This window comes from Trichechus manatus, unplaced genomic scaffold, assembly GCF_000243295.1.
Source record: "Trichechus manatus latirostris isolate Lorelei unplaced genomic scaffold, TriManLat1.0 scaffold00010, whole genome shotgun sequence".
In the NCBI taxonomy this organism is placed as follows: domain Eukaryota; kingdom Metazoa; phylum Chordata; class Mammalia; order Sirenia; family Trichechidae; genus Trichechus; species Trichechus manatus.
In genome coordinates, this window is record NW_004443946.1 from 26,903,567 (window position 1) to 26,925,227 (window position 21,661).

General features: G+C 36.9%; 1 protein-coding gene across 2 annotated transcripts in view; it reads left to right on the forward strand.

Annotated features, from left to right (window-relative positions):
* LIN52 (lin-52 DREAM MuvB core complex component) overlaps positions 1-21,661 on the forward strand; it is a 140,669-nt gene that overhangs the window by 30,250 nt on the left and 88,758 nt on the right. The window contains exon 6 of one of the 2 annotated variants that reach the window (XM_023726385.1): positions 14,338-15,557. The exons of the other annotated variant lie outside the window; for it this stretch is intronic. Within the exon in view, the coding sequence (XP_023582153.1) occupies positions 14,338-14,357 (20 nt within the window). The 3' untranslated portion in view covers positions 14,358-15,557. Of the gene's footprint in view, positions 1-14,337; positions 15,558-21,661 lie in introns of those variants that run through there. 2 annotated transcript variants of the gene reach the window in all.

Below are 21,661 nucleotides of genomic sequence, written 5' to 3' on the forward strand. Positions count from 1 at the left end.
GGTTAACAAATTAGGATGCAAAGCCTCAAATTACCTTTAATGCTTGTAAGCATTTGTATCTTTTATCCATTAGTCAAGTTATTTCATAAACCCAAGATTGCCTCCAAAATGGCTTTATACACAAAGAGGATTTTGCCATAAAATGCTTTCATTGTTTTATTCTCTTCTGATTTGGGGTGAGGGGAAAGGGAAGAATAGAGGAGAGCAGGCCTGGCATAAATTAATTTGGATGGGATTGGTTTCAAAGTAGCATTTTGTATAATTTTACAAAATAATTGCTAGGTAAGAAGATTTATATAGTGAAACAACTCAAGGTTCAACATTAGGGGGATAAGCAAGTGAATTATAGTATACTACACATTTGGTAGAATACAGTGTAACCATTAAAAAACCCATGTCTTTAAAGAACATTTCATGACAGAGAAAGGCTTATTATATGTCAGTATAAAGTCAAGCGAAAAAAAACAGAACACAAAATCAGCATTTTTTTTTCTGTTCTTTAATCTTCTTTTTTCCTTTTTTGTTTTATCTTAAGGGCATGGGCATAAATAAATAACTGTAAGGAAATACACCAATATGTTTATAATGACTATCTCAAGTGATTTTTAAAAAACTTTTTGGAATTTTTTGAATTTTCCAACTTGTCAACAATGAACACGTTTTATTCTGATGAACGGGGGAAAACTATAAAAAAAATTGTGTACCGTTCTGGAAACAAAATTATAGTTACTTGAAGGATCTAATTGCTAATTCCTGGGCAGTTAGATTTTTGAACTCTTCTATGAACTGTTTCTAAATAAAAATGACTAGCTCCATTAACATCAATTGATTAGTTTACGGAAGCAATGAATAGCAAGGTGAAAGTTAATGATACTTCATTTCCCATCCTTATTTTGTCCTTGAAGAAGTAGAAATGTGGAAGCAAAAGGGATGCCAAACTGTTTGGCTTAGCTGGCCAAAGAGCATCTGTTCATAAGCAAACTTTGGCCAAGATTTTGTCAAGCTTTATGTTTTCAGGTTTTCTTCCCCGTAGTTGGAGAACTGAGCTCTTCACATCAACTGCTCAGTAGGAGCAAAGAACCATTTAGAATGTCTGTTGGTCTTAAGTGGAACCACAGCTGTTTGGTTGAGAGGTGAAAAAAAAGAATATTCTTTAATTTCAGGTTATTTTTCCCTCCCTTTTTGGCTTGGGATGTAGTTTTAGTATGACAAAGAGGAGAGCAGAACCGAATAATTGTAGTAGTGTGCATAGGAATTGCGTTTCTTTCCAGACTTTGGGTTTAAGAATGACTGTTTCCGCCGCTTGGGAAATGAACTAGCATTTTCTGTTTTTTTTTTTGTTGTTTATTGGTTTAGTTTTTGGTACTCTATAGAGATTTCTATAAAACCAAGAGTGTTTTTTGTTTCAAATGCAATGTCAGTTCTCTTGTTTTCTAGGGTCTTTTGACCGGTTTGTGTTAGAAATACGGTCTGGGAGGGCAATATATATTGCATGCATGGGAATGTATAAAAGATGACAAAGCACTCCACTATGGGAAAACACACAATCTAGAGAAATAATGACTTCAAGATATGTGAAGAGAGGTGTCTCTCACTGCTAAGTCTAAGCTAAAAGCATGGTAAAGGTAATGTTTAGTATAACTGAAAAGGATTTGAAAAGTACAGTAGAAAAAAGGAGTGATATTTTCGGAAGAGCTGTTATGTCTGATTGACTCTATTGTAGAAGGATGCATTTAAGACTGATGGATTTGGATAATAGTGAAGAAATTCTTTGAAAAGATAGTTGAATCTGACAAGTTGAAGTTTTGGATATGGAATGCAAAGAGAAAAGAGCTAAAATGAGATTTCTGATTCAGGATATAAAAATATTCTACTACCCCTATCAATTTTTACATTCTTCAATAAACTTTTAAAAATTAAAGTATGTAAAGAAAAGCACACAAATTGTAATGTACAGCTCAGTGAATTCACAAAGTGAACACTCCCATGTAACCATCATCTAGAACAAATCAAGAAATAGAACATTTCCAGTGTACAAAACTTCCTTCATGCCCCTCCCAGTCACTAGCTGTCCCTTCCCCAAAGGCAAGCACTGTTGTGACTTCTGATATCATAGAAGAGTTTTGCTTGTTTTTTTTAACTTTATGTAAATGGAATCACAAATTATATACTCTTTTGTGTCTTCTTGTGCTGAACATTTAGATAATGATATTCATCCATGTCATTATCTTTGTTGTTGTTAGACACTTTTCTACTCATAGCGACCCCATGTAATAGAATAGACTGCCCCATCGGGTTTTCTAGGCTGTAATCTTTATGAGAGCAGATCGCCACATCTTTCTCCTGAAGAGCCACTGGGTGGGTTCAAACCACCAGTCTTTGTGTTAACAGCTGAGCACTTAATCTTTGTGCCACCAGGATCATTATCTTTAGCAGTCATTTATTTTATTATCACAATATCCCACTGTAAGAATATACTACGATTCATTTTTTTATTCTACTATTGATGGACATTGGACTATTGCCAGCTTTTGGCTATTACAGATAAATGCTATGAGCATTCTTGGTATACCTCCTTTTTTTTTTTTTTTTTTTTGTATATGCATTTCTGTTAAATTTATACCTAAGAGTATAACTGCTAGGTCATGGGGGTGGGGATGGGTAGGAGAGGAGGATATGCATGGTTAGCTTTAATGGCGGTGGTGTTTGTTATTGTTAGTTACCATCCAGTCGATTTCAATTCTTGGTGACCCAATGTGTGCAGAGTAGAACTGCTATGTAGGGTTTTCAGGCTGTGACCTTTCAGAAACGGATTGCCAGGCCTGTCTTCCGAGGTGCCTCTGGGTGGTTTGAATCTCCAGCCTTTCGTCTAGTAGTGGACACTTAGCCGTTTGCACCACTCAAGGACTCCATACATCCAACTAGTTTTCCAAACTGGTTGTACCGCTTTACAGTTCCATCAGCAATTCCAGTTACGCCAAGTCCCTGCCAACAAGTGTATTCTCAATCTTTTAAATTCTAGCCATTCTAGTAGGTAGAGTGGTATCTCATTGTGGTTTTAATTTGCATTTCTCTAATGTCTAATGAGGTTGAGCATCTTTTCATATATTCATTGCCCATTTGGAATAACCTTGTGAACTGCTTATTCATGTCTCTTGCCCACCTTTAAAAAACTGGCTTGTCAGCTTTTAAAAAATTGGTTTCTAAGTATTGTTTCTGATTTCTGGATATGTATCCTTTTGTCAGTTACATAAATTGCAAATATCTTATCCCCCTTTGTGGCTTGCCTTTTCATTTTCTTAATGGTGTGTTTTGATAAACAGAAGTTTTTTCCTTTCAACTTTTAATTTCATCAGATTTCAAATCTTTAAAAAAGTTCTAAGAACAGTGCAATGAATACTCATATACTCATCATCTGTTCTCCAGTTGCTAACATTTTGCCTTCTCTCTCTATATGTAATTTTTAGTTTTGTTTTATTCCTGAGCTATTTGAGAGCTAGCTGCAGACACCATGGCCCTTCATCCCTAAATGCTTCAGCATTATTTCCTAACAACAAGGACATTCTCCTGCACATCTACAGTACAGTTAACAAACTCAGGAAATTTGACATAATATAATTGTCTGATATACATACATACTGAAATTTCTCCAGTTTGAACGGCAGTTCTTAATTTTAGTGTGGTTCAGTTTAGCAATATTTGGTTCATGGCACATCTGTCATTTTAATTTGGGTTATTATAGTGTCAAAGCTGTAGTTTCTCAGAAATAAATAGTAAATTACTAGTGTGACTTAGGCTGGCTGAATTGTTCCCCCACCCTCTTTCCCCCATGGGAATATCAGAATATCATTATTGCTTACATAATAGAGGTAAAAGGTTCAAACGGGGAATGTGAAGGTGTGTTTTCCTCTTTTCCTCATCTCACTGATTTCCTTATTTGATATGTAATTTTTCTGACAACCAGTTGAGTGATGCCTTTTAAAGTATATTACCATTTGTCATCTGAAAATTCTTGGAAAACCACTTTCCTTGAAAAACCAAAGAATCTTTAACTATTTGTCTGGTGACCAACTTGGGCACTATATGATAAAAGAACTTGCATGATGAGGTAACAACCCAGTTGAAACATAATTATTTTAGAACTAGAAAGGAAGGAATAAGGAAGATGTTACTCTCAAATTAGTAATTAAAACTTGCACTAATTATAAAATCAACAGAGGACTGATCTTTTTATGTGTGCATGGAAACCATTATGGCTAGTGATCTAAGAAATATAGAGTGGATTGATAATACAGAGTTAAAACAGCAGATCTAAGCAATGGAGAATTGTTAGAATAGAGAAAAGTTGTCTGGGTAGGGGTGCATAAACTTCTAGGAATTATACTAGAGCCATTGATTTTAGTTGCGTTATTAATGATTTAGATAAGTGCTGTGCTTATAGACCTTACAGTTTGACCCCAGAATGGGAGATTTACCCTATGCAGTAGATTATTTTTAGAAACACTTGAGCTTGTTAGATAGAGGTTGCTTTTGAAGAATAGTTTTAAACATTAAAAAAAAAAAAAAAAAGTAAACTCACAGGGAATGGAGCTATGTTTTGTGAAAATAAATCAGTGTTCAATTCTCCAATCAACCACAAAAAACAAACAAAAACCAGCATGAAGGAGAAAATGCATTATTGTGAAGATGCCTACTGAGAAAGAGCTTATTTGGACATCTTTGTTGTAAAAGTTTAGAAAATCACTGTATCACTGTACAAAATCTTCAATGGTTTACTGTCCAGCAAAATTTTTCTTTTTCAGTTCATAGACTGACCCTCTATAGAAATGAATACACTGTAACTAACTAATGTAAAACATGCAAGCAGTGACTTTAAATCCATATTTCATGGATCAAAACCATGTTTATTAGGAGATTAGTATAATCATTGGTATCACTGTGGACATTTTGGGAGGTTTGTTTTTAAGAAAAGATTCTTAAGAGGTCAAATCCAAGAAATTATATCTTATCTGTAATTCAAATGTTGAAAAGTTTAAGTTTGTCTAGTTTAAAGAAAGCTTTGGGAGGGTATACTATCTTATTGTAATGAGCAATATGTAGGAATTGCTTTTCCTGAATATAGCTTGAAGAAGTGCCCCTGTTTGAGGAAGCTAAGGCTAGTGTAGATGGCATGACCTGAATATGATATCAGGGAAAGAATAATAACCTGGAGATAAGTAGATAGGAGCCAGATGAAAAAGAATTAGCTAAGGGGTGAGGATAATATAGTGGTTAGGAGCTTGGGCTCTGAGTCATACAGCTTAATTTTGAATATCAATCCACCACTTACTGTGCCCTCAGTCAAGTTACTTAACTTTCTGAGTCCTAGTTTCTTCATTTGTGAAGTGGGAATGATAACCTTAGAACAGTGGTTCTCAAACTTTTGGGTATTAGGTTCTATTTATGAACAATGCTGTCATGAACATAGGTGTGCATATGTCTATTTGAGTGATGACTCTTATTTCTCTAGGATATATTCCTAGGAGTGGGATTGCTGGATCGAATGGTATGTCTATTTCTAGCTTTCTGAGGAAGCGCCATATCATTTTCCAAAATGGTTGTATCATTTTGCATTCCCACCAGCAGTGCATAAGAGTTCCCATCTCCCCGCAGCCCCTCCAACATTTGTTATTTCCAGTGTTTTTGTTCGTTCCAGTAATGCTGGGGTGAGATGGTATCTCATTGTGGTTTTAATTTGCATTTCTCGAATGACTAGTGATCCCGAGCATTTCCTCATCTGTCTTTTGGCCATTTGAATGTCTTCTTTGGTGAAGTGTCTGTTCATTTCCTTTGCCCATTTTTTAATAGGATTATTTGTCTTTTTGTTGTAGAGGTGTTGGATTTTCTTGTAGATTTTAGACTTTTGTCAGACTTGTCATAGCTGAATTTTTTTTCCCAGTCCGTAGGTTATCTTTTTACTCTTTTGGTGAAGTCTTTTGAAGAGCACAGGTGTTTGATTTTTAGAAGATCCCAGTTATCTAGTTTATCTTTTGGGGTAGGATCTATTTATACTCTTAAAAATTATTGATCACCCTAAAGAGCTTTTGTTCGTGTGGGTTATATTTATCTATAGTTACTGCTTTAGAAATTAAAACTGAGAAAATTTAAACATTTTTATTAATTAATTTTTAAATGAGAATAAACCCATTATGTGTTAACATAAATAACATGGTTTTATGAAGAATAACTATTTTCCAAACCAAAAAAAAAAAAAAAAATTGAGAAGAGTGACATTGTTTTACCTTTTTTTCAAATTTCTTTAATGTCTGGCTTGATAGAGAATAGCTAGATTCTCATATCTCCTGCATTCAATATGTTAGGTAGGCTCTGGAAGACTTCACTGTATACTCATTTGTTAGAGAATGAGTGAAAAAGGCATCAAAATGATTTTGATCTCATGGGCCACCAGCAAAGGGCTTGAAGATTTTCAGGGTCCTCATAGGTCCCCTGACCACACTTTGAGATCTGCTGCATCAGAGTATTTCTTTGATGATTTGATACACTATTACTTATAAAACCCTCAGCATAGTATCTGACAATAAGTGCTCATAAATAATTAACTATTGTTATATCATTATGGACAGCATATGAGAAATGTTAAGGATTATAGGCTTGTGATCAGATTTACATTTTTAGGAAGATGACTTTATCAAATGGTAGAAGATTGGTGAGAAATGAGAGTGGAGACAAGGAGACAAGTTAGGTTCTTTTTGGAACAAGACTAAAATGGTAAGTCCTTGAGCTAAGACAGTAACAGTGGAAATAGAGGATAAGGGATTGATTCTAGAAAACCTGAGTAGTAAAATAGAAAGTCTTGGTGACTGATTGGATGTATTGGGGTGGGCAAGTCCTGGATAATAAGAATGAGGAATCAAGAGTGATTCTTAGGTTTCTGGCTTGGGTGAATATAGGAAAAAGAGCCTTTTTGAGAAGAAAGACTGGGGAGTTCAGTTGTAAGTGTATCTGTAGGCTATCTAGGTAGATATGCCCAGGAGACAGTTGGGTATATGGGTCTAGAGCCCAGGAAGTAGAGTTTTAGGCAACATCAGTTTATAAGCTGTAATTAAGGCCATAGATGAGAAGGAAATCATTCAGGAAAGATGTGTAGATGAAAACAGAACTCTGCTATGGTAGGAAACCTCTAAAATGACCCCTTGGAGCTGGTATTTATACCTTTGTATAATTTCTTCTTCTTGAGTGTGGACTGGACCTAGTGACAAGAAAAGTGATAGGATGTCACTCCTGAGATTAGGTTATTAAAAAAAAACTATGACTTCTGTCTTGCTTGTTTCCTCTCTCTCTCCCCTGTCTGAGACCTTGCTCTGGGAGAAGCAGCTGCCAAGTTCTGAGTGTGAAGAGAAAACTGGTTTGGCAATTATTAGATCCTGGTCATTGGAAGCAAACCTGCTTTTCTGCTCACTAACTTGACAAGTGACCCCCCCCTCTGAGCCTCATTTTTCTTATCTGTAAAATAAAAGTAATAATAATACCTACCTTATTGGCTTGTTGAGAGGATTAAATTAGATGATTATAAAATGCCTAGTATGAATCTTCGTGACCTTGGATTTGGCAGTGGATTTTTATATGACACCAAAAGCATGAGTAACAACAACAAAAAAAGATACATTGGATTTCCTTAAAATTAAGAACTTTTGTGCATCAAAGGACATGATCAAAAAAGTGAAAAAGACAAATAACCCAATCAAAACATGGGCAATGGACTTGAATATACATTTTTTCCAAAGAAGATATATAAGTAGCCAGTAAGCACATAAAAAGATGCTCAACATGATTAGTCATTTGAGAAATGCAAATCAAAACCACAGTGATAATGGAAAAATTTGGGAATGGATAAGGTTGATGATTGAACAACATAATGAACATAAGTTAATGTCACCGAACTGTACATGTGAAGAATGTTAAAATGGCAACACACACATACAAAACACAGTGAGCTAGCATTTCACACTTACTAAGATGACATAATAATAATAATAATAAAAAACCAAAAAAATAAGTGTTGACAATGCCATGGAGAAATTGGAACCCTTGTACATTGTTGGTGGGAATGTAAAATGTGCAGCTGCTGTGGAAGACAGTGGGACTGTTCCTTAGAAAGTTAAGCATAGAATTATCCCAGTGAATTGAGATCAGGGACTCATCCAGATACTTGTACATCATTGTTCATAGCAGCATTATTTACAACAGCCAAAAAGTGGAAACAACACAAATATTTATCAACAGATGAATGGATAAACAAAAGGTGATATGTACATTCAATGGAATATTATTCAGCCATAAGGAGAAATGAAGTTCTGATACATATACTGTAATATGGATGAACCTTGAAAACATTCTGATAAGTGAAATAATTAATATTGTAATATTATAATAAGTATTACTGGGTTTTATAAGTAATATTGTATTACTTTTAATTACAAAAGGACAAATATTATATGATTCCACTTATATGAAATATCTAGAATAGACAAGTTCATAGAGATAGAATAGAGGTTATCAGAGACTGGACAAAGGGGGCAATGGGCAGTTATTACTTAATAGGTACAGAGTTTCTGTTTGGGTGATGAAAAATTTTGGAAATATAACATTGTGAATGTAATAACGCCACTGAATTGTACAACTAAAAATGATTAAAATGGCAAATTCTATGTTACATAGTTTTTTACCACAATAAAAAATAGAAAAGAAAAAGAATGAAGTACATATACATGCTATAACATAGATGAACCTTGAAAACATTATACTGAATGAAAAAAGGAAAACATATGGAACTCAGACAGTGACTAGTGAGATAGACAAATGCTAGATCATATAAGACTTCTCTTGGTTGTATTAAAGATTTTGGGCATTATCCTAAGAGCAATGAAAAGTCATTAAAGAGCTTTAAGCAAGCAATATTCAGTTTCTGGCCAAGTAGAGAATGGTTTGTAGGGGGACAAGAGAGGACCTAGGGAGACCAAGTAGGAGGTGATTGCAAGACTGTAGTGCCTAGAATAGGGTATTGGTAGTGGATGTGGAGAGAAGAAGTTGAATTTGAGAATGATTTAGAACAAAGAATAAGTCTTTTTTTTTTTTCTTTTTATTGTGCTTTAGGTAAAAGTTTACAGCTCAAGTTAATGTCTCATTCAAAAATTTATGTAAATAATGTTTTGTGACATTGGTTACAATCCCCTCAATGTGACAGCAAGCTCCCCCTTTCCACTTCGGGCTCCCTCTGTCCATTCATCCAGTTCTTGTCCCTTCCTGCCTTCTCATCCTGTTTTTGGACAGGAGCTGCCCATTTGGTCTTGTATATTTGATTGAACTAAGAAGCACGTTCCTTGTGTGTTATTTTTTTGTTTTATAAGCCTGTCTAATCTTTGTCTGAAAAGTGGGCTTCAGGAATGGTTTCAGTTTTGGGTTAGCAGAGTGTCAGGGGGCCATAGTTTTAGGGGTTCCACCAGTCTCAGACCAGTAAGTCTGGTCTTTTTACGTGAATTTGAATTCTATTCTATATTTTCCCCTTGCTCTTCCTGGGACTCTGTTGTAATCCCTGTCAGGGCGGTTGTTGGTGGTAGCTGAAGAATTAAGTCTTGATTGGCTATGAGAGATGAGAGAGAGGAGGAGGAGGTATCAAGGATGACTCCTAGACTTCTCCCTGGAGCATGTAAGTCAGTGGCATGCAAAGGAACAACGGAGGGACATCTGCTTTTGGCAAAGATGGAGTATCAGGGTCCAAATTTACCTTCCCCTCTGAAACAGTTTTTTAAAATGACAAAATATATGAAACAATGGTTTTTAGGACACTGGACATCAGGCAAGAAAGGACAATGAGACAGGAAATAAATGACATGAACTCTGTGATTGTTCCAGCTTATTGCTTTGAGAGTGTTTCCAGGCTACAGTGTAGAGATAAGGAGCTGAGGCAGAGCTGGGTGGACTCCCTGAGTTGAAGAAACAGAGCTGAGAATCTGGAGCGATCTAGGTGGCTAGAGTTCACAGGACAGAGGAGAGAGCTGCACGGAGGGAGAACTTTGGAGATTTGCAGAGGGTTCTCCTGGAGTGCTCATGTGAGGAAACTACCTGAGGCTGAAGAAAGAACCATCTGAAAGGATTAGAAGGAACAGAGTTTGGCCCCACAGGGCAGGACTAGTGCCTACTCCCACCAGCCAGACTAGAAAACCTCATGATTCATGGGACATTGGGTAAAGGACTTAGAAGGGGACATTGAGTAAAGGACTCAGAAGGGCCTTGCCTCAGTAGCGGTGAATATGTTTGTCAAAACTTAGCAGTTGTACACTTCAAATACATGCAGTTTATCTTATATGAATTATACCTCAATAAAGCTTTTTAATGGAATACACAGGAAACAAATTGACTACATATGTGGAAAGAGACGATGGAAAAGCTCAATATCATCAGTTAGAACAAGGCCAGGGACTGACTGCGGAACAGACCATCAATTGCTCATATTCAAGTTCAAGTTGAAACTGAAGAAAATTAGAACAAGTCCCTGAGAGCCAAAGTATGACCTTGAGTATATCCCACCGGAATTTAGAGACTACCTCAAGAATAGATTTGACATATTGAACACTAATGATTGAAGGCCAGACGAGTTGTGGAATGACATCAAGGACATCATACATGAAGAAAGCAAGAGGTCGTTAAAAAGACAGGAAGGAAAGAAAAGACCAAAGTGGATGTCAGAAGAGACTCTGAAACTTGCTCTTGAATGTCAAGTAGCTAAAGCAAAAGGAAGAAATGATGAAATAAAAGAGCTGAACAGAATATTTCAAAGGGCGGCTCAAGAAGACAAAGTAAATTATTATAATGACATGTGCAAAGAGCTGGAGATAGAAAACCAAAAGGGAAGAACATGCTCGGCATTTCTCAAGCTGAAAGAACTGAAGAAAAAATTCAAGCCTCAAGTTGCAATATTGAAGGATTCTATGGGGAAAATATTAAACAACGCAGGAAGCATCAAAAGAAGATGAAAGGAATTCACAGAGTCACTATACGAAAAAGAATTGGTCGACGTTCAACCATTTCAGGAGGTAGCATATGATCAGGAACCGATGGTACTGAAGGAAGAAGTCCAAGCTGTACCGAAGGCATTGGCGAAAAACAGGCTCTAGAAATTGACAGAATACCAATTGAGATGTTTCAACAAACGAATGTTGTGCTGGAAGTACTCATTCATCTATGCTAAGAAATTTGGAAGACAGCTATCTGGCCAACTGACTGAAAGAGATCCACATTTATGCCTTCCCAAGAAAGGTTATCCAGACGAATGCAGAAATTATCAAACAATATCATTAATATCACATGCAAGTAAAATTTTGCTGAAGATCATTCAAAAGCGGCTGCAGCAGTATATCAACAGGGACCTGCCAGAAATTCAAGCCAGATTCAGAAGAGGATGTGGAAACAGGGATATCATTGCTGATGTGAGATGGATCCTGGCTGAAAGCAGAGAATACCAGAAAGATGTTTATCTGTGTTTTATTGACTATGCAAAGGCATTCAACTGTGTGGCTCATAACAAATTATGGATAACGTTGAGAAGAATGGGAATTCCAGAACACTTAATTGTGCTCATGAGGAACCTGTACATAGATCAAGAGGCAGTCTTTCAAAGAGAACAAGGGGATGTTGTGTGGTTTAAAGTCAAGAAACTGTGCATCAGGATTGTATCTTTTCACCATACCTATTCAATCTGTATGCTGAGCAAATAATCTGAGAAGCTGGACTATATGAAGAAGAACGAGGCATCAAGATTGGAGGAAGACTCATTAACAACTTGCATTATGCAGATGACACAACCTTGCTTGCTGAAAGTGAAGAGGATTTGAAGCACTTACTGATGAAGATCAAAGACCACAGCCTTCAGTATGGATTACACCTCAACATAAAGAAAACAAAAATCCTCACAACTGGACCAGTAAGCACCATCGTGATAAATGGAGAAAAGATTGAAGTTGTCAAGGATTTCATTTTACTTGGATCCACAGTCAACACCCATGGAAGCAGCAGTCAAGAAATCAAAAGAGGCATTGCATTGGGCATATCTGCTGCAAAAGACCTCTTTAAAGTGTTCAAAAGCAAAGATATCACCTTGAAGACTAAGGTGCGCCTGACCCAAGCCGTGGTGTTTTCAGTTGCCTCTTATGCATGCGAAAGCTGGACGAAGAGGCGAAGAATATTCAATATACCACAGACTGCCAAAAGAATGAACAAATCTGTCTTGAAAGAAGTACAACTAGAATGCTCCTTAGAAGCAAGGATGACGAGTCTATGTCTCACATACTTTGGACATGTTATCAGGAGGGATCAGTCCTTGGGGAAGGACATCATGCTTGGTAAAATAGAGGGTCATCGAGAAAGAGGAAAACCCTCAACGATATGGATTGACACAGTGGCTGCAACAATGGGCTCAAGCATAACAACAATTGTGAGGATGGCACAGGACCAGGCAGTGTTTCGTTCTGTTGTACATAGGGGCGCTATGAGTCAGAACCGACTCGACGACACCTAACAACAACAACAAGGCTTTTTAAAAAAGAACAGATTTGTAAGAAAAGTTCATGAGTTTGGTTTTGACATGAGGTTTGGTTTTGGATATTAACTGGAGACATTATGTAGGCAGTTGAATGAATGGATGAGTGAAGTAGTTGCAGTAGGTGGTGGAGGCAGTTTGGAATGGAGTGAGGAATGAGTGGATGTAGGAGATAGAGATAGGAAACGTAGATAATTATTTCAGAGTTTGACTGTTAGGTGCGATGAGAAAGAGGGTGGAAGCTAGAGGGAAAAGTGAAGTCTAAGTTTATTCTTTAGGATGATAGACTTATGCATGTTTAAATTCCATTGACAAAAATAGAAACCCCAGAGGTGAGAAGGGATAAAATGTAAGTAAGGTTCCTGAGAGGGCTTGAAGGGCCAGGGCTAGAGCACAAGTGCATTGGCCTTAGATTGGAAGAGACAATTGTAACAAGAGGAACAAGAGAATAAATGAAGGTCCAGGTTTGTAAGTTGGTGGGAAGATGAGGGAGTGCTTCTATGTTGGATCCGAACTGTTTCCTTTTCTGTATCTCTCCAACTTAAATTACATAAACATATATCAGGAAATTAAGAAATAATTAAATATGCTTTTAATGTAAAATGGCAACCCAAAATTTCAACATGATTTAGTAATTAAGTTTTTTAGTCTTAAGAACTCTGGTTTCTTGTTTTGCCTGTCCAGACTAACCTGCAACAAATGTTGTTGTTAGGTGCCTTCGAGTCAGTGCCCACTCATAGTGACGCTGTGTACGACAAAATGAAACACTGCCCAGTCCTGCACCATCTTCATAATCATTGCGATGTTTGAGCCCGTTGTTGCAGCCACTGTGTCAGTCCATCTTGTTGAGATCTTCCTCTTTTTTGCTGACCCTCTACCAAGCATGATGTCCTTCTCCAGGAACTGGTCCTTCTAGCAACAAGTAACCAGGCTAAATTCCACCAACCACCATCCAGTGTACTTTGTTAAATACTACAGTTGTGCTTTTGCTGGGTTTTAGTGACCTATGTCAGGTTAGACCTAGTGTCAGCTATCATGTAGATACAGATATATTAATTTTACATACTTGGCTTTTGCTATTCCTGTTCTACAGCCGGACTTTTTTTACTTAGTGTGTTGTGAACAACTTTCAGTACCCACGAAAACACAGCAAAATGATCAGTTTCATGACTGCAGAGGATACCACTATATGATTGATTATAATTTATTGAATTCTCTCCCAGTGCAATGTAGGTTATTTCCAGTGTTGCACTGAAGTAGATCATGCTGTGATGAGCATCCTTTGCTAGACAAAGGGAATGCACATTTAAATTTCTCATACATATTGTCGAAGTTACCTCCAGAAAGGCTAGTCCAAATTACATTTCCAAGAACAATAAATGAAAGTACTCACATTCCTATATCCCAGCCAACCCTAAATACTGTTAAACTTTTTGATACTTGCCAGTTTATAGGTGAAAGATTATAATTCAGTATTTTTATATGCATTTCTGATTGCTAATAAGGTTACGTTTACTAGCTACTTGTCTTTCCTCTTTTTATAAATTTCCTGTTACAGTCCTTGTCCATTTTTCTATTGGTTCAGCTCCCAGTATTTTAAAGATGAGGAAACTGAGGTCTAAAATAATGAAGTGGCTTGCCCAGGGTCACCCAGTAATTTAGTGACAGAATCAGTAATCATAGCATGTTAGAAATGGAAGGAACTTTGGAGATCATCGAGTCCCAACCTTCTAATATTACAGATGCAGAAACAGAGGCCTAAAGATGTTAGGTGACTTGCCTAAGGACAGCTACAAAGCTCACTAGTGGCAGAACATGGAATCTGAATTATGTATCGTGATCATGAAGAGGGAAAGGCAAGTAAAGTTTATGAGCCTGCTATGTTTCTTACATGTGTTTTCTCACTTAATTCTCACTGAGTTCTCTCAACTATTCTTTATTATTCCCATTTAAGTAGATGAGGTAAATTGAGGTTCAGAGAGCTTTAGTGACTTGCCCAGAGTTACAAACTTGATTATTTGCAAAACTGGGACTAGAATCCAATCTTCTGATTCTTAGTCCAGGGGTATCATTGCCTCTCAGAATAGTAACAGTGGATATGTTTCTTGGCTTCACTCAAATAAAACTCTGCCTCCAGTTAACAGTTCCTGTTTGATACTAGATACCAGTCTGATATTTATGAGCCTAAGGAACTTTTCATTATAAGCAAAAGCAGATTAGAGGCTATGTCTTATGCTTATTGAGTGAATGGAATTGAGATCCACAAGCTAGATATGACCTGTGTTTTTTGTGGTTGTGATGTCTGGGTTGAAACTCTCAGGATTGCCTTAGAACTCTTTTTATTCCATAGAGAATCAAATCTTAATATATAGGATGAAAATGACATTTGGGTTCTCTGAAGTGTAAAATGGACCACAAATCATCAAGGGTCAAATAGAACAAAATCGAAACCATGTCAGTTGCATCCTCCATATTGCTAAAAAAAAAAAGCCTGTTAATCTTCATTTCTTGACAGGGCTCAGAATTTCAAAATCACATTAGAGCTAATTTGGTTGAAGCTTCACCCTTAAAAATGGACAAAGATTAGTATTGACTTCCATATAACGTTGTTGACACTCTTGGTTTGGTTCAGTTTTGTAGAAGTTAGGTGGTAAAATCTGTGTTCTACATTTCTGCTGTCCAGAGTGATCTTGTAAGTGTTTGGGTTGATGTTTTTTAAACCAGCTTCATCTAAATGAGTTAGAGAAAATGGAAAAGTGCAGCATATGATAGAATCTTCCCTTTTTTTTCCCCTTCACAAAGGATTTTGTAGCCTTATAGAGGAACCAGCAATTAACTCACATTATTCTAGTCTCCAATAGTAGAAATCTGTTAAGCCTTATTGCTTAAGAAATAGATACTGTTTCTTCTCTTTGGTATTTTTCTGATCTACCTTATTGGAATAAGAGTTGCACATTAATTAACACTTAGATTCTGGTAAAGTCTAGGGTTTTGTTTTGCCTTCCCTAGTTTTTTTTTTTTTTTTTGTCCTCCTTTAGCCATTGTGACTGAAAGAATGTGAAAATGAGTTGGTGGTTGAGGATAATAATATAACTAAAGCCATACCACATTTAAACTCATGCAGAGATGGCTGTGTAACAATGTGAACCATTAACTCAGTCCACTATTGAAAAACAAGTATCACCAGAAGTAATTATGTTTCTAGAATCAAACATAACAGTCCTTTAAGATCTCTGTTGGAATGTTGAAAAGAGATCAGATGAAACCTTCAGAATGATTATTTACTGGGGAACAAGGAACCTCCGATTTCATTTACCCATTGTAGCTCCACTTTCTCATTTTAATGCCCAGTCCACAGTGGCGATGGTAAAAGATGTTCTGCACCTACAACGATGGCAGTGGGAGAGGGAACATCACCTTTACATTTATTGCTTGTTGCAATTTGGCCTGTTTACAGACAGAATTGCTCTGTGGGTGCTTCTAGTGGAGAGCAGAGGAAATCAAGGGAGCAGCCAGAAAGCAGCATTTATACATGACCGGTGAATTGGCTAATTTTTTAACATGTAGTTAGTTAAGAAATGATTACAGCCTGAGGAGTCATGACCTCAACTTTTCATCAGCTTCATTGGATTGTGCCTCAGTTTGGAAATGAAGAAGGTATACGGGAAGTTTTAATTGTACCTGTGTGATTTATCCCTAGTCAGCTCTTTAATTTCTTCTGGCTGTCTGAGGTTTCCGACATGCTGTAAATTTCCCCAACTTTTTCATTATCTGCAATTTCTTTATGACTCGTGAATCAGAGTGGAGAGAGAGTGTGGATTTACAGCGGAGATAAACATGTCCATAAAGTCTGTATCTGTGTCAGTAATTGTACTGCTGTCAGTGACTGTCCTGTTTTACAGGTCTCTCTTGGGAAAGGAGCAGTCTTCACTACCAGCAGCAGTGAAGTGCTTGCTTTGATTTGCATTAACTTGCTAGGAGATTAGGTAGGAATGGTGGGATAAGAATTGATACTGGATCTTGGCCTCTCTTGTTTCTTTAGGGTCAAATGACCACCTAGGATAACCGTGTTGAAAATAGAACATGGACATTTTGTAAATGAAAATGCAGTTTATATGTGGTAGATGTGAAAAATCTTTTTTAACTTTAACTTCATTTTATACACTCTCTAAGATGACTTCCCTTTTCTTCCACCACTGTTGATAATTACACGTGGGTCCCCACCCATCCACCCATTTTTCTTAGAATTAAAATGCAGGGTTTTTCTTTCAGAACATTCTTCTCAAGGGTAAGGCCAGCTGGAGTTCTGATGAAAACTACATCTGCCACGTCTTAATTCTCAACTGTTATTGGCTCTTTCCTAACTGTTTGAAGTGTGTGCCCCTAACCATTTGTCATGAGAAAACAAGTCTTAACACAGAGAAAATTTCTTGATATTCTTGTCTCTAAAAGACACTTTAGGATTTCTTTACTGTTTTCTTTCCTTGCAACAATTTTGAAAGAAACAACAATTTTGAAAGAAACTGATGTTAAGAGAAACCGTTTTTAAATAAATAGAGAAGCAAAAGACAAAATACTTTTGTTCTAGTACGTATGATATTTGAGCAAATCCGTCAAGAATCAAAACTATTCTTGCATACTCTGAATCTTTGCAAGGTCATTTAAAGGGGTAGTAGATGCCATTACAGTTTAACAGAGATAGAATACGTGATAAATCCCAACCTCAACCGACAAGTCCAAATAATTTACAGTTATGTAGTTGATTTCTCCAGATCTGTGACTTCTTTCTTGTGTGTGTTTTCTTTCTGACCGCAACTGATCATAGCTTTCTACTAGTGGATGGGAAAGGGAAGATTAAAGGAGATGATACAATACGAAATTGCTTGGCTTCTTTCCAGAAGCTTTGGTGAAAAATGAGGTTAGAGAAAATTGTGGCTAGAATATTTGAAATTATCTGTGATTTTAATTCTTTATCTCTCCTGTTGCAATTGGCTATAATTAGGGTTTCATCTTAGTCAACAACGGGTAAACTACTTTCTTCAGGTGAGAGAATAATCTACTCAGGCCCCTTTGTCAGTCAGTCCTTGCCCTCCTTTAGTATAGCACCCTTTTCTTCTTTCTGATCATGCCAACTACAGTGTTCTTCCTGGAGAAAGTTTGTGAAATTACATTGTTACCTAATTCTAGTTTGGGAAAACTCCCAGTGTATGGTTTATTATGTCTGACTTAGCAAAATACACAATAACCTAAAAACCAACCAACCAAAAACTCAAGTTGTCCTCTTAAATTTGTGCTGTAACCCTATTTTGTTTTATGAACTTAATTCATTTTCTTTAGTGAATGCCATATTGGAAGTGCTTGACATCCATTTTGATGCAGACCTTTATTTATTCATTTGTCTTTTATCAATTTTATACAGTCTGATTCAAAGCACAGAAAGTTTGGACTAAGTTAAATACTTTTACCTGTCCACGTGGTTATGCCTGCTCAGTAAATCAAAAGAAGAGTGAGATGTCTAACTTGATCTTACTATGGAAATAAGCTTTCTGATTGCTCAGGTTGAAAGATTTGTTATGAATATCTCCTCCCAGTAAATAGTTTTATAGGAGTGGAAAGTATAGTATTCTAGCTTTGCAGGGGAAACGTTTTTTCTCTTGGTTGAAGGGAAAATAGTTTATGGTTGTCCACTTCTGTTTCTAATGCTGTCAGCTGTTGAATTCAGGAAAAACAGGTTTAATTAGCCAACATTCTCGTGATGTTGAAGGAAAATGGCGTTAAAAAAATAAAAAGAACAACACAGTAAAAAATTATTTGATTACTAATTTGTGTACCTGCTATTCTCTGAAATGGCTTCACAGCAGGGATTGATTTCTTTGTATTAAAGGTTTGCTAAATGCCAGAGGATGATTCAGGGCTTCCACTGAGTTCTTTCTGATGGAACCCCTGCTGATAATTTGCATTTCCACCCCAGGTATACTGAATCAGAATCTACATTTTAACAAGATCCCTAAGTGATTCTTTTTTTTTCCTAGTCTACCCTCCTTATTTATTTATTTTTTTATTGTCCTTTAAGTGAAAGTTGACATTTCAAGTCAGTTTCTCATACAAAAATTTATACACATTGCTTTGTGACTGTAGCTGCTCTCCCTATAATGTGACAGCACACTCCTCCTTTCCATTTCCTTAATAAACTTTGTTATGCCAGTTGACCTAGGTGTCCCCTGAAACCATGGTCCCCAGATCCCCGCCCCTGCTACTCTGTCCCTCAAAGTGTTTGGTTGTATTCAGGAAACTTCTTAGCTTTTGGCTTAGTCCAGTTGTGCTGCCTTCCCCTGTAGTGTGTGTTGTCCTTCCCTTTACCTAAGATAATTCTTATCTACTATCTAGTTAGTGAATACCCATCTCCCTCCCTCCCTACCCTCATAACCATCGAAGAATGTTTTCTTCTCTGTTTAAACCATTTCTTGAATTCTTGTAATAGTGGTCTCATATAATATTTGTCCTTTTGCGACTGACTAATTTCACTCAGCATAATGCCTTCCAGATTCCTCCATGTTATGAGATGTTTCGTAGATTTATTGTTGTCCTTTATCATTGCTTAGTATTCCGTTGTGTGAGTATACTATAATTTGTTTGTCCATTCATCTGTTGATGGGCCCCTAGGTTGTATCCATCCTTTTGCTGTCGTGAACAGTGCTGCAGTGAACATGAGTGTGCATATATCTATTCATGTGATGGCTCTTATTTCTCTAGGATATATTCCAAGGAGTGGGATTGGTAGCTCACATGGTACTTCTAATTCTAGCTTTTTAAGGAAGCGCCAAGTCGATTTCCAAAGTGGTTTTACCATTTTACATCCCCACCAACAGTGTATAAGTGTTCCAGTCTCTCCACACCCTCTCCAACATTTATTATTTTGTGTTTTTTGGATTCTTGCTAGCCTTGTTGGGGGGAGATGGTATCTCATTTTAGTTTTGATTTGCATTTCTCTAGTGACTAATGATCGTGAGCATTTCCTCGTGTGTCTGTTAGCCACCTGAATGTCTTCTTTGGTGAAGTACCTGTTCATGTCCTTTGCCCGTTTTTTAATTGGGTTATTTGTCTTTTTGTGGTTGAAGTTTTGCAGTATCTTGTAGATTTTAGAGATTAGGCACTGATCGGATTTGTCATAGCCAAAATTTTTTTCCCAGTCTGTAGGTTGTCTTTTGACTCTTGGTAAAGTCTTTTGATGAGCATAAGTGTTTGATTTTTGAGAGCTCCCAGTTATCTAGTTTCTCTTCTGGTGTTTGTGCATTGTTACTTATGGTTCGTATTCTGGTTTATGCCATGTATTAAGGCTCCTAGCGTTGTCCCTATTTTTCCTTCCATGATCTTTATCATTTTTGAATTTATATTTAGGTCTTTGATCCATTTTGAGTTAGTTTTTGTGCATGGTGTGAGGTATGGGTCTCGTTTCAGTTTTTTGCAGATGGATATCCAGTTATGCGAGCACCATTTGTTAAAGAGACTGTCTTTTCCCCAATTAACGGACTTTGGGCCTTTGTCAAATATCAGCTGGTCATAGGTGGATGAATTTATGTCTGGATTCTCAATTCTGTTCCATTGGTCTATGTATCTGTTGTTGTACCAGTTCCAGGCTGTTTTGACTACCGTGGCGGTATAATAGGTTCTAAAACCAGGTAGTATGAGGCCTCCCAATTTGTTCTTCTTCTTGAGTAATGCTTTACTTATCCAGGGCCTCTTCCCTTTCCATATGAAGTTGGTGATTTGTTTCTCCATCTCATTTAAAAATGCTGGTGGAATCTGGATCAGGATTACATTGTATCTGTAGATCACTTTGGGTAGAATTGACATTTTCACAATATTGAGTCTTCCTACCCACGAGCAAGGTATGTTTTCCACTTGTATAGGTCGCTTCTGGTTTCTTGAAGTAGTGTCTTGTAGTTTTCATTGTATAGGTCCTTTATGTCTCTGGTTAGATTTATTCCTAAGTATGTTATCTTCTTGGAGGCTATTGTAAATGGTATCGATTTGGTGATTTCCTCTTTAAAGTTCTCTTTGTTGCTGTAGAGGAATCCAATTGATTTTTGTATGTTTATCTTGTATCCTGATACTTTGCTGAAATCGTCTATTAGTTCCAGTAGTTTTCCTGAGGATTCTTCAGGGTTTTCTGTGTATAAGATCATATCATCTGCAAATAGAGATACTTTGACTTCTTCCTTACCAATTTGGATGCCTTTTATTTCTTTTTCTAGCCTAATTGCTCTGGCTAGGACCTCCAGCACATGTTGAATAAGAGTGGTGATAAAGGGCATCCTTGTCTGGTTCCTGCTCTCAAGGGGAATGCTTCCTAACTCACTCCATTTAGGATGATGTTGGCTGTTGGCTTTGTATAAATGCCCTTAATTATGTTGAGGAATTTCCCTTCTATTCCTATTTTGCTGAGACTTTTTTTATTTTGAATGTGTGTTGGACTTTGTCAGATGCTGTTTCTGCATTGATTGATGAGATCATGTGGTTCTTGTCTTTTGTTTTATTTATGTGATGGATTATATTGATTGTTTTTCTAATGTTGAACCATCCCTGCATACCTGGTATGAATCCCACTTAGTCATGGTGAATTATTTTTTTGACGTGTTGTTGAATTCTATTGGCTAGAATTTTGTTGAGGATTTTTGCGTCTGTGGTCATGAGGGATATTGGTCTGTAATTTTCTTTTTTTGTGGTGACTTTACCTGGTTTTGATGTGAGAGTTATGTAGGCTTCATAGAATGAGTTTGGGAGTATTCCATCCTTTTCTATGCTCTGAAATCCCTTTAGTGGTAGTGGTGGTAACTCTTCTCTGAAAGTTTGTTAGAATTCTCCAGTGAAACCATCCGGGCCAGGGCTTTTTTGGGGGGTGGGGGTGGGGGTTAAATTACCTTTTCAATCTCTTCTTTTGTTATAGGTTTATTTAGTTGTTCTACCTCTTTTTGTGTTAGTTTAGGTAGGTAGTGTGTTTCTAGAAATTTGTCCATTTCCTCTAGGTTTTCAAATTTGTTACAGTTTTTCATAGTATTCTGATTC